Raw genomic sequence first — 26,702 nt, 5'->3', positions numbered from 1 at the left:
GCTAAACCCCAGAGAGCTATTTGCTTCTTTCATGGGATTAAATTTCTGGTGTTTAGCTCCCTGTATCACCACAGCATAGGATCAGATGAAAACCAGAGCTAGTGCAAAATAGATAGGCATGGTCAGGAAGAGTGGGAGCAGGATTACAACCCTGCAGCTTCTGAACAGACGTTGCCACTCTGGGCAGACGGGTATGAAAAGCAGCCTAATCTGTACCATGGCTTCCATGCTGGAGCCCTTCACAAAGCACAGAGCAAATGGCATGGCTGAGAAGAGGACCTGAGCATCCGCTCTTCCACCTGCAACCAGACATATCACCCCTGGGCCTGTCTGTGCCCTGGCTGACCCCCTTCTCTCTTAAGAGCGCCCCATGGTTCTCTCAGCAACCCATTTTTCTCTTGGACAGCCTTCTCCACAGCCATCCTGCCCCTATCCATACCTGTGTCCCAAGGACAAAGAGGTACTTCAGCCCCAGCTGCAGCAGAGCAGTGGAGAACTTCTCCGGGGACTCTCGCAGCCTCATCTCCATCATGTGCTCCTCCGCTTCCTGCAGCTCCTCCCGAGGCTCCTTCTTGGGCTTCCTCCTCTGCGAGCTGGGCATCTCACACACAAAGGGCCAAAGCAGGAGCAGAGGGCAGCCAACTACCTCAAGGACAAAGGCACATGAAGTTACTGGAGCCCAGGAGGTGAGGAGCAGTCTGGGCTCTGCCATCATGCCCTGGACACGCAGGAAGCGTATAACCCAGCTCCAGTTTGCTGGTCAGGCACAACTGCATGGAGGCTGCAGGCCACGGGCAGCTCTATGGCCCCACAAAGGGACAGTGAGGATGCTGCTGTTCAGCCGGTGCCGGAGCCTTCATCGCCTCGTGCTCAGCCTGCAGGCCTCCAGACAAGGCAAAGCAGCGAGCCATGTCTGCTCAGGCTCAACAGCCCGGGAAGAAATGGATTTACCTGCAAAGAGGATATGGGAGGCAAAGGTGTTGGCGCCCACCAGGACAGCAGGCAGGAGGTTCGTGCTGTGGTCAAGGTGGAAGCCCACAAAGGCTGCATTCCAGTGGATGGCTGGGAAGACGGGCTGGTGGCCTGTGGAATAGAAGAACTGGGAAGCAGCAAGGAGCCAGGAGATGACTGCATACCAGGGCACTGAAAAAGGCTCTGAGAGATAAAAAAGTAAGACAGAGAGAGAGAGAGAGAGAAAGAAAGAGAGAGATCAGCATTGAGGAACATGGCAAATCCACAGTCAAAGAACTGGACCTAACATCCCTGCTGCACACACCTCTCTTCTACTAGAGGATTTAAACAGCTCTAAAAAAGCTGGGAGGATCCCCCGAGGATCAGTGCACCACCACTCCCCAGGAGCAGAGACCGGGCCCTGCCTCTCCCACTGGCAGTAAGACAAAGTCACTGCAGATAAGGCACAGGTGGCACATCCAGAGGATGCTCTACTGAGCCCACACTCACCAGCATCTCCAGCAAGGCCTCTGGCATGTGTGTGGATGTGCAGCAGCACGAAGGCCTCCAGGAAGAGGAGCAGGAAGGCGAGAGTCAGCCGCTCGCTGTGCAGAAGCATCAAGAGGAAGCCCAACAGGGTGAGTGCTATGACCAGGGCTGCCGAGTACACACTGCCCAGCCCGTACGCTGCGACAGTCGCCCTGCAGCTGCCCCGCTCCAGGCGGCTCTTCTGAGACTCCTGCATCCTCTTGTAGATCTGAGGGATGACGTGGAGGAAGTCGACTTCAGAGCTGGGAACCCCCAGGTACGGAGTGACGATGGATCCTGCCGACTCCCGTGTGTCCTTCGCCAACACGGTCATGGGGTTGCACAGGAGGAGCAGCAGCCCCACGGACGCCAGTCCGTAGACAGCCCATGGAAAGGCAACAACTGCCACCTGCACCAGTTCCTGCAGCTTGCCCAGAGAGTCATCAGCACTGGAGGCAACAGCCCAGTAGCAGGCAATGCAGAGGACCACCAGTGGGAAACCCCAGCGCACAAAGAGGACGAGAGGGTCCGAGCTGTTCAGGTTGCCGTAGCGTCGCAGCCAGCTCCGCACTGCATAGACCAGCCCAGCCAGCAAGGCCACGCACAGGAGGTAGAAGAGGTTCTTGGCCCGTGTGTTTCTCAGGCTGGCAAGAGGGGAGAGGAAAAGAGAGGGCCGGCACTGAGGGATTTCTTCGCGGCACTGGTGGAAGAAACCGGAGAGGCGCACACAGACCAGGAGCATGACCACGAGGCACAGCAGGTACCAGATCTCTCTCCGGTAAGAAGAAAAGCCAAGGATCTGCTGCTTGGGGCCTTCTGCCACAGTCAGGCGGCCGTCCCAGTGGAGCTTCCCTACTACCAACATCACCAGTGAGGCGAGCAGGAATGGGGCCACCCGGGCCTCGGCCACCACAAAGCTATCAGAGAACATAGCTCCGCAGCGGAAGAGCAGGATGCCCATGGGGAACGCCAGCCCCAGCCACATTCGCAGCCTCTGCCTCAGTCCAATGCTGGCCAAGGGTGGCTGACTGCCTGCCAAACGGGCTCGCTTGGGATGCCAGCCCCACCAGTGCCAGAAAAAACCCAGCTGAGAAGCAGCGGCTGCCCACGACGATACCAGGAGGAGATCCAGCCCCTCCTGGGTGAACGCATGGGCCAGACCAAGCAGGACAGCCACCACAAGGCCCCAGAGCAGTGGATACAGGAGGCAGCTGCGATAGAAAGAGTCCGGTGCTGCAGCCAGCTCTGAGGCCACGTAGCAGAGCAAGCAGGAAGCAGCAATAAGGGTACAGCCCCCCACCATACGCAGAGGGTGGAAGCGGGCCCAGGACTGGGTGCAGACAGCCCGTGCCTCCCGCAGATAAAGCTGGAAGCGACCGATGAGGCTTCCCAGCCTGGACTCCAGCTCTGGAGGCACCAGCGTCGCCCGCTGCACCTGGGCCAAGAGCTGAGCGTGCTCCTCCACGGCGCTGGAGAAGAGTTCCTGCAGGCGCTGGAGCTGCTCTGCTGGCAGGTCCTGAGCCACCAGCGAGTAGGAGTGCAGGAAGCGGTCCACCTATGGGAGAGGGGACACAGAGTCAGACAGCAACACTGGGACCACTGGGAATGGGGTACACTGCCTCACACAGCCCCTTCAGATGGGAAACAGCCCCAAATCTGCCAGCTCCTGCCAGGAACAGACCTGTCCCCAGCCACATCAGCCAGGGCTGTTCACCCAAATCCAGGATGTGACCAGCAAGGAACACGATTCCTCTGCCAAAGTGACATCCCTCTCACGTGATGTATCCATCCCAACAGCCACACTGACTCCTCTCAGTTCACCTGCAGGTGCACCTCTGGTAATGCTGTGCATCACTCAGGGCTTTTACACAGAGTCTTTGGTAACAAGGCAGACGTCCCACAGAAGTTCGAGTCATTACCAGCTATTAATCTGCACCTGATGTCAACTTTTACATTGTTCATCTGAGGACAGGCATCAAATTAAACAGCTTATAGTGGATCAAATCAAACTGCTCCCTCTTCTTCAGTATAGGCACATTAACCCACTGTACCATAGGCTAAGAAGAGCTCATTCTGCTTCCTGCTTCAAGAAGACAGGAGGAACAGAGGCAGCTATGATCCTGAAGTTGTACAAAAAGTCTTACAGGGGCATTTCCAAGGCAGGGTACCCATACAAACATACACCTGCTCAGCAGAGTAGATCTGCTCAAGCCCTGAAAACACACCAGTATCTTCACATGCCTTCCAGTCACCTCAGAGCACAGGGAGAATCAGTCTGCCCCTGCCCACAAATGGCAAACGTGCACCAGCTTTCTTGCAGGCCTGCATGACCTCGCTGGTACACAAAAGCTTCCTCCACACCAACATGATCAAGCCAGAAACCTCCTCAGCAAATGAGTGCAAATATTTAAACAGGCAGGACTGGATAATGCTAATTCCTAACAGATGATGATCGATATCCTCAGTGACTAATGGACAGTAATGTACACCATCATCTTTAAATGACAAAGCACTCTGCTGCTCTACAAATACATGGCAGAGAGGCCAAACGTTTCTGTCTTCCCATCAGCAACCGTATCCTCTCCAGCTTGTCACTGACTTAGAATCATAGAATCATTAGGTTGGAATAGACCTCTAAGACCAGAGTCCAACCTGATCTAATCTAATCTAGATAGTTGACCTAATAACACCATGCCCACTAAACCGTGTCTACAAGTGCTACACCAACTTGTTTTTTGAGTGTCCAGCTGGCACACTGAGGAGCTGGCTCAGGGCTGAAGGAGCTATTCTTGTCTCTTAGAAATCCAGGGGTCCCTCAAAGGCAGACCGGCACTTAGCTGAGACACATGCCTTGCAACGTGTGCGGCAAATCTGGTTCTGTGGCATGCCCAGAGCCACAACAGACAGCCTTCACATCCTCCATAGAAGCTCTAGCTTGCCCCGGCACATGGCCTGCTCCATTACTTGGGCTTCTTTTATAGCTGGTATAGTCACTCTCATTCAAATTTTGTCATTCAGCTGTTAGGGTTCTATATTTTGTTGCAGTTGGTGTAAACTGTTCCTTCCCTATCACACTTCACTGTCACCTGTTAGATGGTGTTTCTTCTACTTAGTCCTTCGTTACCATTTTCCTTCTGTCACTGATCTAGAACAGCTTTTTAGCTAGCACTGTTTCTCCTCCAAAACAGAAGCATCATCAAAACATCCATTTGTACACCTGAATCTCTATTAACAAGAATTGCCCCTAATCATCTTCCGCCTTGAGGAACAAGCCTGCCCACCAGCCTCCCAAATTACCAAATTTACCTCTGACCATCCGGAACCAACCCTCATCCTGAAGCAAATGGCACCTTCCTGGCCAGTATTTTCCACACCACCAAGCCCTAAAACAGCTATCTCTCATTTCTCTTTTGGGAAAACGGTGCCATCTTTTACTGGAGCAAATGCTGCAAGGAGGTAACTCTTCAAAATAAGATCCTCACAAAGGTAACACCATGTCACCACCCCACCTCCACCAAACAGAAGACGCCTGTGCTTACAAAGCCAGTCCTTCTCCTCTGTAGTTCAACGGGGAGGCCTACCATAGGCCGTACCTGTTTCGCGTTGATGTGGTAGACCAAGAGCTGCTGCAAGGCTGCAGACACAGTGTCACCATCGCCAGAGAACAGCTCAGCCATCACCTCCCCAATGTTACTGTAGGGGATGGGCACACCCAGCAGCAGGGCCACAGTGGGCACCAGATTCACCTGGGGAACGGCCTCAGGCTCCTGGAGAGACAGGGGAGGAATCAAAAATTCGTAAAGAACAGAGCAACACAGCTTTTCACTCAGGCTAGAGAACGATGGGGAAGACATCCCTGTCAGAGGGGAATCTGGGCAAGCCAGGAGTGGGAAAGCACAGGGAAAGGCAAAGGCACAGCTCTGCCCTCCCTGAGTGCCCTGCAGAGGGGAGGATGCCTGCTGGGAGCTGCAGGTCCTTGAGTATGGCCCTGGCTGTCCAACAGCTCACCTGGCCCCACTCAAACACCCCTCACAGCTGGAGGGCCTGAAAATGGGTCCCCAACACTTCAGTCACCTGCATACTGCACCAGCCTTTCCACTGCTCTCTCGGGAAAGGTGACAGACTCCCCACCCCTCTCAATCTAAACAATCCAAATTGAACAGTTACTCTCTGTAACCCCAGGATGCAGTTTTCACCCCGAATGCCACCTCAGGCAGTGACAGCCAAGGATCAGCTTCTTCTCACCTCTGGAAGGCCAGGGCCAAATAGGGGTGTTTTGCTGTACACAAACAGTGCTGCATTCACTTCCTTCTCGCCTTCACCACCATGGTCTCCAGTCTCTGTCATGCCGTGGTCCCCAGCCACCAGAAGAAGGGTGTCATTCCCCAAGTGATCCACCAAGGACCTGTGACCAGGATAAGGAAGGTGTCTTGGTTTGGGCTAAAACAGAACTAATTCTGTTTCAGTGATTTGACTTTTCAGTTAAGCCTCTTCAAGTAACGGCACTTTCTGAAATCAACAGCGTGTTTTCCCAGACAGTGACTGCTCCCAGCAGCGATAAGGCCTGATGTTTATAGTTCGTACCAAGGAATGGTATGCAGAGAGGCCCTTGCTTATACTTGCTCCTGAAAGCAACCAAGGTCACTGCTAAATCTTGTACTGCGTGTTGGGGTGCTGGGAGTGAAAAGGGTTGCAAGCACGAAAAAGGTCGCACCTGCAGGGAGGAGCGAACCGGACAGGGGACCCAAACCTGACCAACAGAGTGTCCCATCCCATACACGTCATACTCAGTATAAAGCTGAGGGATCACGAGGGTCAGGCCCTTTTCCTCAATGGCCGACACCTGAGGAGGACTCTGTCTGTTCTCCTGTCGTCCATCCCGACCCGTGCACCCCTGAATCCAGTGCCTGAGTCCAGCTCCTGCATCCCATCCCTGTCTGCTGCCGAGTCCAGCCTGGGACTGCCCCAGTGCCAGCCCTGCAGTGTGGTGGTGACGTACCGTCATCAGGGTGGGGGGAGTGGGGTTCGGTGTTGGTTTGATATCTGTTTGTATATATTTCATTATATTATTGTTATTTTCTTTTATTGTTACTGTTCCATTAGAGCTGTTTTAGTTTTCTTTTCCAACCCGCAAGTCTCTCTCCCTTGTTCCCTCTCCCTTCCCCTTCTGGGAGGGGAGAGGGGTTAATAGAGGGCGTCTGTCATTCTTTTGTGGTTAGTCCAGCCTCAACCCTTGGCAGATTAATTGGCACCCAACGTAGGACACGACCGGAGCTCCGATAAATTACCTGAATAGCACAAATTCCCGCTTGCTTTCTTAAAAGAGCAGATTTTTTCTTTTGAGATTCTCAAAGGTTGGAAATTTAAACAGACAGCTCACAAGATGGTAGAGTTCTTAAACTTCATATCATGGCATTCCATAGTAGAGTTTTTTTTAAATTTAAGTGACATCATATCGCCTTATCTGCCGCATGTGTTGAATTATTGTTTACTCGTTCTTACCCCTGTCTTTCAAGTTATCCAGACTGTGTGCTGGGCAAAAATTACGACTATACTATGGTGCTTATCGCTTATCCATGCTGGGATAAATTGGTTTGTGGATTACCCTGGGTACATCTTGTGCTACATAGTGGACTCTGTTATTAGTTGCACCTTGTTTTACATCTGGGGAAATTATACTGCTCCCTTCTATAACAAGTGCAGTCTATCAGATTGGGAGGGTCCTGGACATGATTATCACCGTCAGAAAATCACGATTTTATGTATCATGCTTTTACTATCAATTTTCCTGAATGTGTTTCAGGGTGTGTGGTGTTATGTTAAAAATCGGTACAGGTATAGGTCCTGTTCAGCAACAGTCACTACAGCTACTCAGACCCCACGAAGGAAACGGCGAGTTTGGTTAACACGCACCACAGCCACTCAGACCCAGCAGGCCCCCCCGCTGAGCGCTGCCACTGCTCCTCCAGCTCCCACAGCAAGTGCCGCCACTGCTCCTCCAGCTCCCACAGCAAGTGCCGCTGCTGCTCCTCCAGCTCCCACACCAAGTGCCGCTGCTGCTCCAGCTCCCACAGCAAATGCCGCTGCTGCTCCAGCTCCCACAGCAAGTGCCGCTGCTGCTCCAGCTCCCACAGCAAGTGCCGCTGCTCCTCCAGCTCCCACAGCAAGTGCCGCTGCTCCTCCAGCTCCCACAGCAAGTGCCGCTGCTCCTCCAGCTCCCACAGCAAGTGCCGCTGCTCCTCCAGCTCCCACAGCAAGTGCCGCTGCTCCTCCAGCTCCCACAGCAAGTGCCGCTGCTGCTCCAGCTCCCACACCAAGTGCCGCTGCTGCTCCAGCTCCCACACCAAGTGCCGCTGCTCCTCCAGCTCCTACAGCAAGTGCCGCTGCTGCTCCAGCTCCCACAGCAAGTGCCGCTGCTCCAGCTCCCACAGCAAGTGCCACTGCTCCTCCAGCTCCTACAGCAAGTGCCACTGCTCCTCCAGCTCCTACAGCAAGTGCCACTGCTGCTCCAGCTCCCACAGCAAGTGCCACTGCTGCTCCAGCTCCCACAGCAAGTGCCGCTGCTCCAGCTCCCACAGCAAGTGCTGCTGCTGCTCCAGCTCCCACAGCAAGTGCCACTGCTCCAGCTCCCACAGCAAGCACCGCTGCTGCCCAAACTCTGACAGTGAGCACTGGCATTACTCCAACTCTGACGAGCACTGCAGCTACACTGATAAGTACTAAGGCTCCCACTCAATCTGTAGCAGCAAAAGTTGCCCTTGTGGAAGGAAAGAAATACACAAAGAAATCAGATTGTCCAGTGAAGGATGAGGAAGACCCAGGAGAGGGTCCTTCTAGAGCAGAACCATCAGAGGTAGAGGAGTCAGAACAAGAAGTGAAGGATAAGGCCCCTGTGACTGGGAAAAAAGGCCTTAAAAAGTCAGACTGCCCAGTGACAGACGACAAAGATTCAGACATGGGTCCTTCTAAAACAAAACCATCAGAGGGAAAGGAGTCAGAGAGAGAGGAACTCAAACCCTTCTCTAGGAAGCAGCTGCATAGTGCGAGAAAGTCCTTTAGTCGTCATGATGGAGAGCCAATTACCAGCTGGTTGCTCCGATGCTGGGATAATGGGGCCAACACCTTAGAGTTGGACAGTAGAGAAGTTAGGCGGTTGGGATCCCTGGCTAAGAATGGAGGCATTGACAAGGCACTTGTGAGAAAGAAAAAGAGTGTCAGCCTCTGGAAACGACTCTTAGCAGCCATAAAGAGCAGGTATCCCTTTAAGGACAATATTGTCTGCCGCCTGAGAAAATGGAACACTGTGGAAAAAGGTATTAAGTACCTGAGAGAATTAGCTGTGCGCGAGGTGATCTATACTGACTGGCAAGTAATTATAGATCCCGATGAAATGCCATGCAAGCAATCGATGTTGAAGAAGTTTGTACAGAGTGCACCACCAACGTGTGCCAGTGCAGTGTCAACGATAGTCTGGGAAGAAGGTGTCAAGACACCAACTGTGAATGAACTGGCTAACAAAGTACGACAGAATGAACACATTCTCTCTGGTCCCACAAAGGCCTCAGCTGTCTCAGCTGTAGCTAAGGAAGTGGATAAGGAAATACCTAAGGAAATTAAAAAGGGGCATGAGGAACTGTCTAAGAAGGAGAATAAATCCTATTCTTCCCCTGAACAGATTCATCTTGAAGCCATTAGGAGAAGATCCTGTCCTAAAAGACCAGCTCAAGAGCAACAGTGCATGTCCCGAGGTACCATGTGGTCTTTCCTGCGTAAGCATAAAGAGGACATGAGGAAATGGGATGGAAAACCTAATTCTGTCTTGCAAGCTCGAGTACACAGGTTACAAAGTAAAACAAAGACAAGTGAAAGTTCTTCTAAAAGAATGGTTGCTCCAGTCAACAGTGAACAGCCCTCTAGTCTAAATGTTAGTAGGGGGAATGACAATGTAGTCCACGTAGTTCACTCACAATCGACAAACCCTGTCAACCTTGTAAACCATCCAAGCCTGATAAGCGAGGGAAATGCTGTAAACCCTGCAAAAAATACAAATTCCATCGACCCGGTGAACACAAACCCACTTGTCGATGAGTACCATACTAAAAATTAGAGGGGCCCTGCCTCCAGCCAGGTGGAGGAGATGGGCAACTGAATTTATTGGACTGCGTGGATTCGATGGCCTGGCACATTGGAACCACAGAAGTATAAAGCCTTGTAGATATTGGTGCACGACGCATCCTAGTGACATTGAATCATAAAGAAAGACAAACTGTTATTAGTGCTAGAGTGATCAGAGGCTCTCAAGAACTGACTGTTGTGGAGGCCAAAGTGAGCCTAACTGCGAATAAACGGGAGAAGCACCCTACAGTGACTGGTCCTGATGCTCCATGCATCCTTGGCATAGACTTTCTTATGAGAGGGTATTTTAAAGACCCAAAAGGGCATCGGTGGGTTTTTGGTATAGCACCTATAGAGCCTAAAGAACGGCTAACCTTGTTGCCTCAACTTTCAGAGGAGCCCACTGCTGTGGGACTGATGAAGGTTGAAGATCAACAGGTGCCAATTGCTACCAAAACAGAGCATCGACAACAACATCGCACCAGCTGAGACTCAGTGATTCCCATCTCTAAGCTGTTCCATAAACTTGAGCGTAAAAAGGTGGTTAACGAGACTCATTCACCCTTTAACAGCCCTGTATGGCCAGTGCGGAAGTCTAATGGAGAATGGAGATTAACAGTGGACTGTCCTGGCCTGAATGAAGTCACGCCACCGGTTAGTGCTGCTGTGCCAGACATATGAGAACATCAGCACGAACTGGAGTCAAAGGCAGCTAAGTGGTATGCTACAATTGACATTGATAACGTGTTCTTTTCTGTTCCTATAGCACCAGAATGCAGTTTGCTTTCACCTGGAGGGGCATCCACTACATCCAGACTCGACTGCCCCAGGGGTGGAAGCACAGCTCTACCATTTACCATGCATTGATCCATTCCGCACTGAAGAAGGGTGGAGCTCCGGAACACCTACAATACATTGATGACATCATTGTATGTCACCGTAACACAGCAGAAGAAGTCTTTGAGAAAGGTAAGAAGATAATCAAAATTCTCTTAGATGCCAGTTTTGCCATATAAAGGAGCAAGGTCAAAGGACCTGCACGAGAGATCCATTTTTTGGGAGTCAAGTGGCAAGATGGGCGCTGCCAGATCCCAATGGACGTGGTTAATAAAATTTCTGCTACGTCCCCACCAACTAACAAAAAGGAAACACGAGCCCTCTTAGGCGTTGTGGGTTTCTGGCGAATGCATATTCCTGGTTACGGTCAAATTGTGAAACCTCTCTATGTAGTGACTCGAAAGAAAAACAGTTTCAATTGGGGCCCTGAACAACAACAGGCCTTTGAACAAATCAAACATGAGATTGTACATGCAGTATCTCTTGGGCCAGTCCGAACAGGACAGGACATTAAAAATATACTCTATACTGCAGCCGGGGATAATGGTCCAACCTGGAGGTAGTGGCAGGGAGCACCAGGGGAGACTCGAGGTCGACCCCTAGGATTTTGGAGTCGAGCATACAAAGGCTCCGAGGCCAACTATACCCCAACTGAAAAAGAAATACTGGCAGCGTATGAAGGAGTCAGAGCTGCTTCGGAAGTGATTGGTTCTGAAGCACAGCTCCTCCTGGTGCCAGGACTGCCAGTACTAGGCTGGATGTTCAAGGGTGAGGTTCCTTCTGCTCATCATGCCACTGATGCTACCTGGAGTAAGTGGGTTGCATTAATCACACAGCGGGCCCGGATAGGAAACCCCAATCATCCAGGAATCTTAGAAGTCATTACGGATTGGCCGGAAGGTAAAGACTTTATAGGGCCACCAGAAGAAGGGGTAACGCATGCTGTAGAAGCCCCACCATATAATCAGTTGCCAGATAATGAAAAGTAATATGCTTTGTTCACTGATGGATCTTGCTGTCTTGTAGGGAATCATTGGAAGTGGAAGGCTGCTGTGTGGAATCCCACATGATGAGTCGCAGAAGCAGTGGAGGGAGAAGGTGAATCGAGTCAGTCTGCTGAGGTAAAAGCCACCCAGTTGGCCCTGGACATTGCTGAATGGGAAAAGTGGCCAGTACTCTGTCTTCACCATGACTCATAGATGGTAGCTAATGCCTTGTGGGGTTGGCTGAAACAGTGGAAGCAGAACAATTGGCAGCGCAGAAGTAAATCAATTTGGGCTGCTGCACTGTGGCAAGACATTGCTGCCAGGCTGGAGAAACTAGTTGTCAAGGGATGTCACATAGGTGCTCATGCACCTAAAAGTCGGGTCATTGAGGAGCATCGAAACAACCAGCGAGCGGATCAGGCTGTGAAACTGTTCCAAACAGACCTAGACTGGGAACATAAGGGTGAACTATTTCTAGCTCGGTGGGCTCATGACACTTCAGGACATCAGGGAAGAGATGCAATGTACAAGTGGGCTCATGACCGAGGGGTAGATTTATCGATGGACGCTATTGCGCAGGTTACCCACGACTGTGAAACATGCGCCGCAATCAAGCATAAACGGTTAAAAGCTTTGTGGTATGGGGGACGATGGTCTAAGTATAAGTATGGACAGGCCTGGCAGATTGATTATATCACATTGCCTCAAACCCGCCAGGGTAAGCGTCATGTGCTCACAATGGTAGTAGCAACCACCGGCTGGCTGGAAGCATGTCCTGTACCTCATGCCCCTGCCCAGAACACCGTCCTGGGCCTCGAAATACAAATCTTGTGGCGAGACGGCACTCCAGAAAGAATTGAGTCAGATAATGGGAGTCATTTCAAAAACAATCTTATAGACAACTGGGCTAGGGCACGTGGTATCGAGTGGGTATATCACATATCCCTATCACCCACCAGCCTCCAGAAAGATTGAACGATACAATGGGCTACTAAAAGCTACGCTGAAAGCAATGTGTGGTGCAACTCTTCAAACTGGGACACACATCTAGCACAAGCCACCTGGTTAGTTAAAACCAGAGGATCTATCAATTGAGCCAGACCTGCCCAATCTGACCTTTTACATACAACCGAAGGGGACAGAGTCCCCATGGTGTGTGAAAGGAATTTGTTGAAAAAAGCTGTGTGGGTATTTCCTGCTTCGAGCAAAGGCAAACCCATTCGTGGGGTTGCTTTTGCTCAAGCACCTGGTCATACTTGGTGGGTAACGATGAAGGATGGTGAAGTCCAATGTGTACCTCAAGGGAATTTAACTCTGGGTGAGAACACTTACTTCTGACCTGCTACGTAATACTAACAGTGTTCAGTAAGTGTCTTTCAGGATAACCAGAGCTAGCCTCATCGAGTGACGTCCAACAACTTCCTCGAGGTGGACTTACAACATGTGAGCATGAACCACAACAGATTTCATGCCATCTTTCCTGCTCTGAGAGACTGCTGTGAAAGACGGAAACCAATAATCATGAACTACATAAACTTAATGAACTTCTAGGTAAAAAGACAAATCATAAGCTAGTGATGAGTATGACGTAAATGGTATGGAATAAGGGGTGGAATGTCCTGGTTTGGGCTAAAACAGAACTAATTCTGTTTCAGTGATTTGACTTTTCAGTTAAGCCTCTTCAAGTAATGGCACTTTCTGAAAGCAAAAGCGTGTTTTCCCAGACAGTGACTGCTCCCAGCAGCGATCAGGCCTGATGTTCATAGTCTGTACCAAGGAATGGGATGCAGAGAGGCCCTTGCTTGTACTTGTTCTTACAGTGACCAAGGTCACTGCTAAATCTTGTACTGCATGTTGGGGTGCTGGGAGTGAAAAGGGTCTCAAGCATGAAAACAGTCGCACCTGCAGGGAGGAGCGAACCGGACAGGGGACCCAAACCTGACCCACAGAGTGGTCCATCCCATACACGTCATATTCAGTATAGAGCTGAGGGATCATGAGGGTCAATCTCTCTTCTTCGATGGCCGACATCTGAGGAGGACTCTGTTTGTTCTCCTGTCGTCCATCCCGACCCGTGCATCCCTGAATCCAGTGCCTGAGTCCAGCCCCTGCATCTCATCTCTGTCTGCTGCCCAGGCCAGCCTGGGATTGCCCCAGTGCCAGCCCTGCAGTGTGGTAGTGACGTACCGTCATCAGGGTGGGGGGAGCTGGGTTCGGTGTTGGTTTGATATCTGTTTGTGTATATTTCATTATATTATTGTTACTATCTTTTATTGTTACTGTTTCATTAAAGCTATTCTAGTTTTCCTTTCCAACCCATAAGTCTCTCTCCCTTATTCTCTCTCCCTTCCCCTTCTGGGAGGGTAGAGGGGTTAATAGAGAGCGTCTGTCATTCTTTCGTGGCTGGCCCAGCCTCAACCCTCTGGTTGAGGTCAACTCCTAACTGGGCAGGAGCCCAAATAGTCAAGGTGAGAGAGGAAATGTCCCCACCAAGCCTGCCTGCACCACAGAGGTGAAGCCCACAAAAGGATATGAGCAAAACTACATGCTGACACAAAGCTGTAACAACCAAGCCAGGCACCAGGGCAAGGAACGCTTTAAAATCAAACCGAAAATTCAGAGCCCTGAGTCAGTGGACTGATCTTGCTTAGGTCCTCAGTGAATGGTGGCTTGTTACTTAGTGCCTTCAAGGATCTTGACAAAATACAATTCAGGTTCCCAACAGGAACAAATTTTAGGCTGCTTCTATTTGGGTCTTGTCTATTGCATCATGTTGTTTAGCAATCTCCTACTTTTAAGGAAAAAAAGAGGGGATCTGTCCCTGAAGGATGCAGCAGGTATGACATGACATACACTGCACTCTCAGATGCAGCAGGGTAAATTACCCACTCCTTCTAGCACCAAAAATTAAAGCAGTCCTAAGAGTGAAAAGCTGCAGCATTCTGGGCTGAGGCATGCCTACACAATCAGCATGTCAGGATCCCATTCTGCCCACTGACACAAAAGCACAACTCACAGGCCTGTGCAGTAAATGCAGCACTCCCTAGCCAGGTCCTCCAAGTGCTTCTCAAACATCAGCCAAGCCTCAGTGTGACAATCTCCATTTTAAAGACGGAAAGAGTGAGGCTCAGCTGTACTCCAGCTGCACCATTACCTGATGGTTTGGTTGAGAATCAAGTCTCCAAGACCTGAAGAGAGTCTAACTCTGAAACCAAACCTCTCGTGAACGTGAGTCTATGCAACTGAGACTGCCCCACAGCTGGGGCTTCAGCTGCTGTGGCCAAAGCCATTCTCCATGTTAGCAGGAACAGCAACTCTCCCGTTGCCTTCTGCGTCTGTAAATTCCCTGGGAAGACCCCACCAGCCCGGCTGAAGGAAGAGGCCAGCTGGCAACCTCCCACCACCGCACTAATCACCTGAGCATCTCATTCATCTGGGTGAGCTTCTTAGCCATTTCGGGATGGTCAGGTCCGTGTTTGTGCCCACAGTGGTCCACGCCGAGGAAGTGAGCAATCAGCACATCCCATTCACCACTGTCCACTGCAGAACAAGAGCAGATTTATCACATACTAGCCTGGGGTTCAGGCATGGATTCTCCGGCCAGAGCTTTCCAGTTGCCTCTGAAAACTGCTATTTCTCCTCCTCCTGTCATTGTCACTCCCAGCTCTCAAGCAGATTGATGCAGGTTTTAACAGAGGCACACTCTTGGCAACGGCACAGGGTGCTCAATGCCTGGCAAGCGCCCCAGTATCCATGGGTTTTGTTCACCACTCCTCAGGAGGGAAATGGCCCAATGTCACCAAGTCACCTTGAAATACCCTTAACCCAAACTGCCACAAACTGAGTTAAACCAAGGGGATGCTCAGGATACTTACAGTGGCAAGTAGTGATAGAATAAGGGGTTAGATTTAGAGTAGATGTAGGGAAGAAGGTCTTCACTGTGAGGGTGGTGAGGCACTGCAAGAGGTTGCCCAGAGAAGCTGTGGCTGCCCCCTCGCTGGCAGTGTTCAAGGCCAGGCTGGATGGGGCTTGGAGCAACCTGGTCTGGTGGAAGGTGTCCCTGCCCATGGCAGGGGGGTTGGACTTAGGTGATCTTTAAGGTCCCTTCCAACCCAACCCATTCTGTGCTTCTATGAAAAGGAGAACCTAGAACTCCAGTCCTACCCCGGAGATATTTCAGGCCAGACAGATCCATGTGCCCCTCTGCATGTCACTCAGGACGTGAGCACGGCACACCAATGCTGTCCTTAGCTAGAAAGTTACCCCAGCCTCTCCCCTCTGCTTCAGGGCCTCGGCACATGAAAACCAACATATTTGGTGATTAAATACTGAACTGCAGTTCTCCCACAGGGCACAACGACTTCCCCATGAAATGCCACTGCACCCTTAATTTGCTTAGATTCATAGACAGATAAAGCATAGAGCATCCTCCTAGGTCCCAGGACCTCAGGGAGGGGTCTGAAATCACTTAAAATTCACAAATACATCTCACACTTCACCTTCTTCCCAAGGCCAGGAGCCACTGATGCTCTGGAGCGGTGCTCTGCCCCAGCCTCCCCATGGGTAGTCGCACTGTTGCGTATTTCCCAGAGCACTGTGTGCCTGCCCAGGCAGGCACATGTCAAAGTTAAGCTGCCCCTCCTGCTCCATCCTGGCACTTTATTTCTAAGGCAGATGTAGAAATCTAACCTCGTTCCATCAAGCTGTACTCTCTCCCAAAAGAAGGAAAGGTATTTACAGAAACAGTTTACAGGCCCCAAAGGCTGGCTTATCTGTGGAAATCCAGCTAGAGCACTGTAATGCCCAGGCAGCAGTGTGTGACTGTCCAGTGCCACTCCGTAACAGAAAAAAATTCTTTAGTCCTAACCCAATCTTGCAGTAGGACCCCCACATAATGTAAAGGGTTATCCAGGCCCTGGGGAAATTGCTGCTTACCAGTTGGATAGAGATGCTGCAGGATCCCATTGTCTACAGTGTGAAGATCCTTCACGTTAAAAGAAGGGAAGAAATATGAGCGGAAAAACTTCTTTGGGAAGAGTCCTTCCCAAGTGTCATCACCCATGAAGACCACTCTCCTTCCTGTGGCAGCAAAGAAAGGAATTAATGAAAGCCGGGAGCCCACCTGAGTCACACTGTTACTCACACTAGTGCAAGGAGCCTGAGCAGATCCAGATCAAGGTCTGAAGCATTGGCTCCAACCCACACTCAAAAGCAACCTACAATTAAAATGACCATCTGCCTGTAAGTGAGTTTGAATACAGGGAGTGACCAGCCCGGTTTCTAAGCCTGCAAGTGCCCCCCCACACCACCTCCACCTGCAGAACCCCACTATTTGTCATTGATCTCCGACACGCCACCCCAGCAGGAAGACCTGTGGGTTGAACAGCCCAGGAAGCAGGCAGCGACCCACCCGTACTACCGCAGCAATTAGGAAGGTGCAGCATGAAGCAGACAAACCCTCACCCAAGGCCCGTGAACCCATTGTAAATTACAAGACAGGGGTTGAGTAGAAGCTGTGAGTTCTGGGCTCCAGCTTTGAACAGCAGTGGGTCTTCACACACGGAAAAGAGAAAGCCAAAGCACTGATTGATCCTTCCCACTGCTCTCGCTCTGCTTGCTCTGTCTGGCACCAGCCAGCCCTCCGTGCTTCCGCAGAGCTTCTCCAGCCTGGCAGCAGGAATCATTTCCTCCGAGGCTGCTGCTCTGGCACAGGGTCTACCTGTGTTTTTTGCCTCTGATGATTTACTGCATTTGCCCACCTTGCTTGCACACAGGGGAGCAGACAATCCAGTCACATCGCCTCGTCCCAGGCACTGGTATTTGTGCCACTCTGAGTGCTGGAAGCAAATCTCTCTGGGTAACACCAGATCGTATCCTGTCCTTTTCTCTCTGCTCCCCCTCACAAGCCGGTTACAGCTGCACTAAGCACACCCCAGCAGCACCAAACTACACAGAAAACGTGATGAGGTCATTGCCTAACAGCAGCAGGCAGCTGGCCAGGCAGGCTTGGTGCCTGAGTGACACCTCCACAGCACACCAGGCACCAGTTCCTCCTTCACCGTCCGTCTCACCTGAACGCAAACATGACATGACTGACTGCCCTTGGCTTGCTACAGCCATTCCTGGTGGTGACCTTGTGACAGTCACCATCAGCACAGCCACTTTCCCCTGCTTTCTCGTCATCTTTGGAGATGATGAAGACGAAGCCATGGTCCCAGCTACTTCTTACTCCCAGCACAAGATGGAGAAACCCTGCCTGCATGACAGCTCTACCTGAGACGACTGTCACCCGAGTAGGGCAAAAGAATTAACTGACAGGGTGGAGGTGTTGTAAGCAGTTCCCTTCCCAGGGAAGGAGAAAAAAAGGTCCCGTGTGAGCGCTGACCAGTGGTTTGCACATGCCCTGTCCCAGCAGGACACTGCTCCTGCCCACCTACCATTCTGCACTAGCTGTACCAGCAGGTTATCCTCCTGGATCGCGTAGGTGGCGAAGTTGCTGCCCACGTCGATGAAAGTGGGCAGCGAGCCAGTGGTGAGGCCCTTGATGCGCTGCATGGTGGTGGTCGGGGGATCGGCTCGGAAGCGGTAGAGGCGGGCATGGCGAGGCTGGGAGGTGGCAAGGTGGTGCAGGAAACTGAGCTTGTTCTCGTAGGGCAGCGGGCTGGCCTTGGCGGGGTTAAAGCGGGCAAACTCGAAACGGAGGGCATCGATGATGACAAGCACAGCCTTGGAAAAGCGCTGCGGTGCCCAACAGGAGCCCGGTGGGAGGCTCTGCCTCTCCCACGCTGGGGGCACGAGTGGGTCTGAGCAGGAACTGCTGCTGGCGAGCTCGATCCGGGTGAGCAGGAACCCGCTCATGAAGAGCCCGATACCAGCAAAAAAGAGAAAGCAGACCCAGGCCAGGAAGAGCAGCACTGGCCACCGCTGCATCCTAGGAGGAACGACAGGCAGGCTCACCCCGCTGCGGCTCCACCTCGGCCGGGCACCACCTGTCCCTGGGGGCTGCCCTGCGCCCCAACGCCCCCCCCCCCCCCCCCCTCCGCCACCGCCCGGACTCGACTGTACCCGTTCCCAGCCCCGGCCCTGCACACCGCACCTCCTCGGACCCCCGCCACGCTGCGCCCCGGTTCCCCCCCCCCCCCCCCACCTCCCAGCGCTGCCCAGCCCCTCCCTGGCACCCCCAACCACCACGCAGCCCCCCCGCCCCCCTCACACCCGAGCAGCCCTTGCACCCCCAACACCCCTCGCACCCCCGTAAAACACCGCCTGGCACCCTCGCCGCCCGCCCCGCCCCAGCACCTCGGCTTCACCCCCAGCCCCCCGCCCCTTACGCCCCCCCCCCCCCCAGCCCCCTCTCATCCCCCTCCCGCCCCACCTGCGGCCGCCTCGGCCACCGCCAGCCGCCCCCCGCCCCCCCCGGAAGCGCCGCGCGTGGCGCCCGCGGGCCAAGAGCGGCGGCGCAGGGAGCGGCGGGAGACGGCAGCGCCCCCAAGCGGCCGGGAGACTCTGCGCGCGCCCCCGGCCCCCGTCTCTGTCGGGCTGGGTGGGCGGGGGCGACAGACCACCCCCAGCACGCCGGAGGCGTTCCTTCAATCGATCAATTAACGGCCGCAGCCGCTCCCCACCCTGCGGTGGGCGCCGTGAGGAGCACGCTAGAGAGAACCCGACGTCACGGACCGCAGGGGCTGCTACGGCGAGGGGGCGATGACAGCAGCTCACGTCCCCAGAGAGGGGGTGTCCCCCCGCTGAGGAGGGGTCCCCCGGCTCCTCTTGCAGATCACTGCATGCCCGTGGGAGCTCCTGGCAGGAGCCTGCTTAGGAGGGGTGGGCTCCCTTTGGCGAGGGATGGTGGGGTCCACAGGTTGGGCTCTGGAGTGCCAGCGGATGGGCTGCAGCAGCACCGGTACCATTTATTACACGGTTTAAATCCAAATATAAAATAAGGGCCAAGGGAGGAAGAGCGTCTGACCAGGGAGCGCAGCAGGTCAGGGCTGCTGCCAGCCCGGCAGGCCCCGGGCAAGGGTGCGGGACCCCTCCAGCCCTGCTAGCTGGAGCCGGCCTGTTCTGCCTTCAGCACCTCCACAGGGGGAGGCTGGGGTTCCTCGTGGGCTGGGGGCATCTCGTCCTGCGTCTTCACAGCTTGAGGCTTGGTCAGCGTGGTGTAGATGCCCAGGGCCTGGAAGGAACAAGAGCACCACGGGGGAGGAGTGAAGGCCAGGCCCTGCCGGACTGGCAACTCCACCTCCCCCAGGCAAGAGACAGGGTCCCTCCGACCACACTCACCTGCGCGACCATGTTGGTGACGTCACCGGTGTTGGCGGGCAGCAGCAGGGTGTTGGAGTCTTTGGCAAGCTTGGAGAAGGCGTTCACGTACTGCTCTGCCACGGAGAGAGAGGCGGCGGCACTGCCGTGCTGGGGAGAGAGGCAAGAGGCTCAGCAGTGAGCCACGTACCACCGAGAGCTCCTCTGTGACCCTTCCCACAGCCCACCCCGGCTGGTCACAGCCCCCAGGACAGCAAAACTCCTCACTCGCTGCTGCTGAAGATGGCAGGGAGTGACCAAGGGACAGCCAGCTCCCGCCCCAGCCATGGTTTCACCTCTCTCAGTGCCAGGGCCAAAGCGGTGGCTGTCCCACAGAGCCGTCGCTCACCTGCTGTGCCAGAGCAGCTGCCAGGAGCTGAATTGCCTCTGCCTTGGCCCTGGCCTTGACCAGCACGGCGTTAGCTTCTCCTGCAACAAACCACAGCACAACGTGCATCAGAACCGTGACAAAGCGCTCGCAAGGAGCAAATCAAGACAATTTCAAGAAGCAAATCGAGGCAATATCTCATACATGCAAAGCTTCCCCTTCCCCAACAGCAGCACAGTGATACTTGTGCCACACGCCTCCTGCTGCCCCAGGCTGCGGGGCAGCAAGGCCAGCTGGAGCTCAGCCTGAGCACCCTCAGCGTGGCTGAGGAAGCTTGGCCCAGAGATAGCGATGTGGTCTGCTCCTCGGGAGCACCACCCCCCAGTGCAGAGGGCTACGGATCCCCTAGGCCCCACATACTCTAGCCCAAGCCACTACCAGCCGCTTTGTTGATTTGTTCGGCCTTCTCAGCTTCCGACGCCAGGATCTGTGCCTGCTTCTTCCCCTCAGCCACGTTGATCGCCGATTCTCGCGTCCCCTCCGACTCCAGCACTGTCGCCCGCTTCCGCCGCTCTGCCTCCACCTGCGAAGACAGGTCAGACACCAGGCTGCCACGGCCGCGCTGGGGAAACCCCACCCGTGGGGCGAGCGCAGCGAGGACATGCTCCTACGTCCCGCTGGGGCAGGCACAGCTCAGCAGAGGACGAGAACCCACGGCGTGATCCCCGGCGAGGGAATCATCTAGTCTCCTCACGCTGCGCAGCCCTCGGCAGCCCGGTCCACACCCAACTGCGCGGCCGCTTCCCCCTCCTCCCCCTCCAGCATCGGGAGCTGGTGCCTGGTTTTTCTTAAGGGGGGGACCTTTGTCTCTGGGATTTGCTTCCTAAAGAGCCCAGCAGGGATTTTAAAGGGAGCCGGCAGGGCTTGTGTGTACCAGACAGGGGCCACCACCAGCAAAATAAGGGCGGGAATTATCTATTCAACAGCTGTACGTTTGCAGCCGAAGTGCCAACAGGCTTCCCTCACCGCAGGAGGGGCCGCTGCTGCCAGCTCTGGACAGGTAACCACAGTGCAAGGGGAAGGGGAGACTTCCCTCTTGTTCCAGACCGCCCTCCCAGAGAACAGAACCTGCATCTGCATGGACTCCTTCACACGTGGGGGTACGTGGATGTCTTTGATCTCATAGCGCAGGCACCGGATGCCCCAGCAGTCTGAAGCCTGGTTGATGGCATCCACAATGCTGGCGTTGAGGGACTCCCGCTCCTGGGAGGCACAAAACAAATGTCAGAGAGCAAAGAAGAGGTGCTTAGCATGAGACAGGGGTCAGGAGGGAAACACACACACCCCCTCCATCCCGTCATGGGCCAAGGTCGGCCATAAAACCCCCTTCTCCACAGGTGTAAGGCAGGGTCAAGTGCTTCCCACACCTCTTGAAGGGGTCATTGTCTCCTAGGGAAGGCAGTGCCCCAAACTGAAATTGCTGGGATGCAAACATCTGGCATACGTCTGGACACAAACGTTGTCCAGGAACGCCAACAGCTCCTGTTTCTGCCCAGCAAAGGCAGCACGAGGGATACAGCCCCCCATGAACCGGGTCAGCCAGGACATTCATCGCAGGGCCTGAGCAAAGAGTCACTGACTCAAGATAAATGCAGCTGGACCAGCCAGGTCTGGGCACATGCCACCCATCACCCTTTCCAACTAACCCTGGCAGAGTAAAACATAGCTCCTGTCCAAAAAAAAAAACCCACCAAAACAAGACCCATCTCCAAGAATTCACTAATTCATTCAACCGAAAGACAGGCCAGAAGCCCTCTAAGCAATGGGAGTTTTGCTATGAAGCACATCAGCCCAGCTGTGCAGACTGCTCCAGGGTTTCAAGAAACACCGGCAGCTCCGTGATCCACCTCCCCAGCTCACCCGGAAGACTCTGTCGAGGGAGAGTTTGCCAAGTTCAGATCTCATGGTGGTCTGGGCCAGCTGGGTCACTGCATACTCAGGATCTTCCACCCCATAGCTAGCCTGGAGAGCAGAAGCAAAAAACAGAGTTGATGGTAGTGCCGAGAGGGACCCCAAACGAGGCAGGATGGGCAAACACAGCGCTAAGACGAGAAACCTGCCACAGGCACCCCTGACAAAGAAAAGCGGCGCCCAGAGCCTCGGGAAGGGTTGGGGTGCTCAGCCCAGCTGCCTCGCAGGGTGCAGCGAGCCGGGCAGAGGCTGAAGCCCGCCTTGTGGGGAGAAGGGAGCCAGGGGAACCAGGCGGGCGATGCCTGAGGGGCTGCCAAGGCAGCCAGCGGAGCAGCACGGCACACGCAGAGCACGCTGGGCTCAGCCACGGACTGTGTGACTCAGCGCAGCAGGGACGGTACCTTGTAGGGATCCATAACCCGCAGGTAGAGCACACCATCAATTTGCAGGGTGACGTTATCTGCCAGGAGAGAACAACACGTTCTGTTTACTGAAGCAGGACAGACAAAATAAGGCAACCTCCTCTCCCCCGACAGAACTAGCAGAGCTGGGAAGGGCCATCCCTTTCCTTCCTGGTGTCAACAGCGTGGCGTGGAAGAGGGATGGCTGAAACGGATCTCCTTATCTAAAGGGCTTTGTGAAAAGGACCCTGACGTTCCCTAGTAAACACTACATTTTAATGATTCAATACACAAGAAGTCTCGGATTTCCAGATCAAAACGTTTCACACTGTAGTTATCTTCATAGAAAAAGATTTAAGGGGGTGGGGGTGCGGGGGGAACAAGCCCAAAAAACCTTAATACTAGAATTGTAACACTGAGATTTTTTGTGGTTCGATACAGGAAAACAGCTGAAAAAACGGATTCCTGCCCTGGTGCACCCCAGGAAGAAGGTGGAGCCACAGCCCTGAGAGAGCAGACAGGACCTCCTGGGGTGCCTCAGCTCACAGCACCAGGAGTACCGCCAACCCCGGTCCCCAGGACAGGGTTGAGTACAGGAGCCTGGGATGTTTCCACTCCTCCCCATGGAGCCCCTGGCTCATCCCAGACCGAGCAGAAGGGAAGGAGCAGGACACAGAAGCTGTTCCTTACCTAGGGTGACAGCTGACTGCTCTGGGACATTAATGACGATTTCTTTGAGGCTCTGCACGTAACGAATCCGATCCAGCAGAGGGATGAGGAAGTTCAAACCCTGAGAAAAGGGCAGGATTAGACGTATGAGCCCTCTAATTTGGGGGTTTCGCCCCTGGAGAGCTCAGTTAGACTAGAGAGCTGTGCAAACAAAGGCCAAGCACGCTGCACATGCTGCAGGCAGAGCAAATACCCTTTACACAAGGGGGGAATTTTAGTTTTCTCAGTGCTTTTAACACCCCACCAAGGGAAACCAGTCTAGAGGCAGCCAGAAGGATTGCAATCTGGAAGAACAAGCACATCACTGCCCAAAACCCTTGTACAAAGGACGCGCCTTGCTACAGAGCTTTAGGAACCTGCTGAACCCAGAAGGGGAGAAAAGTAGGTCCTTACAGGCTCGAGGATTCGGTGGAACTTGCCCATCCTCTCCACCACCCAAGCCTCCTGCTGTGGCACAAAGAGCACCCCGATATTCACAGGCAGGCCGGAGCTCAAGCGGCGTGGTGCAGAGGCCAGCCATGCTGAACGCTTCAGCTGCTGGGAGCACTGGAGGAAGGAAAAAGAATGGGATTGAGACCGGCTGCCAGCACCTCGGAGCCCAGCACCACCCCTGCTCTCCCATCTGGGATCACTGCTCGCAGCCCCAGTACACCGGGGCAGGAAAGAGCTCTGATGCCCCAAACAAGCCCACGCTGTTCAGCAGACACGGGCTGCCCCCACAGTGACAAGACCTGGGCCCCAAGGACAGTGAGAGGATCAGGGCCTTCCCCTCAGGTGTAGGGGGGCTCACTCCCTGTGCTGGAGCTTTTTCCATGTCTCCCCTTCCCTCATATCCTTGTCCCGGTTTTGGCTGGGATAGAGCCCAACTTTCCTTCTTAGTAGCTAGAATAGTGCCGTGTTTTGGATTCAGTACGGGATTTGGTATGACAAGAACGCTGATGATATGTCGGTGGTTTTAACTGCTACTAGGAAATCAAGGATTTTTCAACTTCCTATGTCTTCCTAGTGTGCAGGTGCACAAGAAGCTGGGAGGGAGCAGGGCCAGGACAGCTGACCCGAAGGAGCCAAAGGGATATTCCGTACCATAGAACGTTGTACTCAGTGTATAAACTGGGGGAGTTGGCTGGGGGGTGGGGGCAGATCACTGCTCGGGCATTGGTCAGCGGGTGGTGAGCAATTGCACTGTGCATCACCCGTCTTTTCTTGGGCTTTATTTGTCTCTCCGTTTTCACAGAATCACAGAATGGTAGGGGCTGGAAGAGACCTCTGGAGATCATCTAGTCCAAGCTCCTGCCAGAGCCGGTCGTACTGGATCGTGTCTGGGGTGGGGCTGAATGTCTCCAGGCTAAAGGGCCCCAGGTCTCTCAGCCTTTCCTCACAGGCGAGATGCTCCAGTCCCCTCATCATCTTAGTAGCCCTCTGCTGGACTCTCTGCAGTAGTTCCCTGTCTCTCTTGAATTGGGGGGCCCAGAACTGGACACAGCACTCCACATGTAGCCTCACCAGGGCAGAGCAGAGAGGGAGGAGAACCTCCCTCGCCCTGCTGGCCACACTCTTCTTCATGCACCCCAGGATACCATTGGCCTTCTTGGCCACAAGGGCACATGGCTGGCTCATGGTTAATTTGTTGTTCAACAGAACTCCCAGGTCCTTCTCCGCAGAGCTGCTCTCCAGTAGGTGGACCCCCAACCTGTACTGGTGCATAGGCTTATCCCTCCCCAGGTGCAGGACCCTACACTTGCCCTTGTTGAACCTCATTACGCTCCTCTCTGCCCAGCTCTCGCTGAATGGCAGCACAGCCTTCTGGTGTATCAGCCACTCCTCCCAGCTTTGTGTCATCAGCAAACCTGCTGAGGGTGCACTCTGTCCCTTCATCCAGGTCATTAATGATCAGTATGTTGAACCAGTACTGACCCCTGGGGAGCACCGCTAGCCACAGGCCTCAAACTAGACCCTGCGCTGCGGATCACAACCCTCTGAGCTCTGTCCTTCAGCCAGTTCTCAATCCACCTCACCGCCCGCTTGCCTAGCCCACACTTCCTAAGCTTGCCCATGAGGATGCCATGGGACACAGGGTCAAAAGCCTCGCTGAAGTCAAGGTAAACACTGTTCTCCCCTCACCTACCCAGCCAGTCATGCCCTCACAGAAGCTATATTCCTTCTTATTATTTGCTCTATTCATTTTCATTACTATTATTATTATTATATTTTGCAATTATTGTTATTATTACATTTTAGTTTTAGTTATCAAGCTCTTCTTATCTCAATCCAGGAGTTTTACTTTTTTCTTCCATTCTCCCCATCCCACTGGGAGCAGGGAGGAGTGAGCGAGCAGCTGCGTGGTGCTCAGTTGCTGGCTCGGGTTAAACAATCCCCACTGCAGGGGGAGGAACAAAACCTCCCCGACACCGCAAGGTAAGGGAAAGGAAGACGGTGGTGGTGGGTCTCTTCTGCCCACTCAGCCCCCTGTAACCTGGTCAGACCCCTTCCTCCCACCCCTCTGCCTTACCTCAGTCCCAGGCCACCCCCCTCCAACAGCCTGTTCCTCCCCAGCTCTGCCCGCCTTCTGGCCCCCCCGCCCCACCTAGGACCCGTTTCCCGGGGCAATCCCTTGACCCCCTCCCCCCCCAGCCCCTCACTCCACAGCTCTCCTCCTCACTCCCTCCCATGCCCGGCTCCCTCCCCCCTCCCCCCTCATCAACCTACCCCGCCCCAACCCCCCCTCCCAGGCCTCTACAGCCCCCCACAACCATTTCTCCTACAACCCTTTCCCCCACCTCGCCTCACCGCTCCCCACACCCGGTTTCCCCCTTACTACCCCCCCCCCACACCCGTTTGCCCCCAGGCCTCCTCTGCACCCCCCGCCCCCTATCCCAGCCCAGCTCCCCCTCGCAGAGCCCCCCCGCGCTTCCCCAGAGCCCCACCACCACCACCTTCAGCCCGGCCCCCCCCCCGCCCCCCCAGCCCAGGTCCCCCCCCCAGCTCCTCCACACCCCCCAGCCCGGCCCCCCGACGCCCCCACCTGCAGCAGCCCGAGGCCGGGCCCGGCCCGGAGCCCCGCCCGCGCCAGCATGGCCCCGCCGCGATCGGCGCTGCCGCCGCCGCCGATCCCCTCCCCCGCCGACCCGGAAGGCGTCCCGGGAAGCCCCGCCCTTCCGGGTGCTCCTTCCAGGGCGGTCCGTCCCGCCGCGGCGGCCGCTGCCCTTGGTTCCGCCCGCCCCTCCGCACCGGCAGGGGCCCGACTCGGTCTCCAAACGGGCGTTTATTAAATTAGAAACAAAACACGAAAAGTACCGGTACAGCCTCCCCACCCTCGCTGGACCACGGCGAGCGGGACGCGGGGGCAACCCCAATGACTTGGGGGCGGGGAGTGGGGGCCCGGAACCCGGTGCTGGGGGGGGGGGGGGGGGAGGACAGGACAGGACACTGGGACCCGGTGTCATGGGGGCAGCAGGCCCCCGGTGTGTGGGGTGAGCAGGACCCTGCCCCCCCAGCCCAGCAGGGCAGGAGCCTCTGGGTGACCCCCGAGCAGGGGAGAGCAGGACCTCGCCCCGC

General features: G+C 54.5%; 2 protein-coding genes across 2 annotated transcripts in view; both read right to left on the bottom strand.

Moving 5' to 3' along the window:
* The window catches only part of PIGO (phosphatidylinositol glycan anchor biosynthesis class O), a 29,484-nt gene extending 11,137 nt beyond the window's left edge, over nt 1-18,347 (bottom strand). The window contains exons 1-8 of the mRNA XM_086479589.1: nt 17,855-18,347; nt 16,353-16,496; nt 14,834-14,957; nt 5,725-5,884; nt 5,073-5,246; nt 1,462-3,034; nt 952-1,155; nt 440-642 (exon numbers count right to left, since the gene is read on the bottom strand). Coding sequence (XP_086335715.1) covers nt 440-642; nt 952-1,155; nt 1,462-3,034; nt 5,073-5,246; nt 5,725-5,884; nt 14,834-14,957; nt 16,353-16,496; nt 17,855-18,347 — 3,075 coding nt within the window. The remainder of the gene's footprint in view (nt 1-439; nt 643-951; nt 1,156-1,461; nt 3,035-5,072; nt 5,247-5,724; nt 5,885-14,833; nt 14,958-16,352; nt 16,497-17,854) is intronic.
* A 976-nt stretch (nt 18,348-19,323) lies between these two features.
* On the bottom strand, nt 19,324-26,220 carry STOML2 (stomatin like 2). Its single transcript, XM_086479513.1, has 10 exons — nt 26,170-26,220; nt 23,541-23,693; nt 23,109-23,208; nt 22,419-22,477; nt 21,967-22,068; nt 21,175-21,309; nt 20,485-20,629; nt 20,068-20,147; nt 19,701-19,829; nt 19,324-19,593 (listed from the first exon to the last, which is right to left on the bottom strand). Exons 1-10 carry the CDS (start codon nt 26,218-26,220, stop codon nt 19,462-19,464), a joined length of 1,086 nt encoding a protein of 361 aa, XP_086335639.1. The 3' UTR covers nt 19,324-19,461.
* Nucleotides 26,221-26,702: the final 482 nt, after the last annotated feature.

Source organism: Leptosomus discolor, chromosome Z (genome assembly GCF_034619465.1).
Source record: "Leptosomus discolor isolate bLepDis1 chromosome Z, bLepDis1.hap2, whole genome shotgun sequence".
Taxonomy (NCBI): domain Eukaryota; kingdom Metazoa; phylum Chordata; class Aves; order Leptosomiformes; family Leptosomidae; genus Leptosomus; species Leptosomus discolor.
The sequence above is the reverse complement of the archived record's forward strand: the minus strand, read 5'-3'. Positions and strand labels throughout refer to the sequence as shown.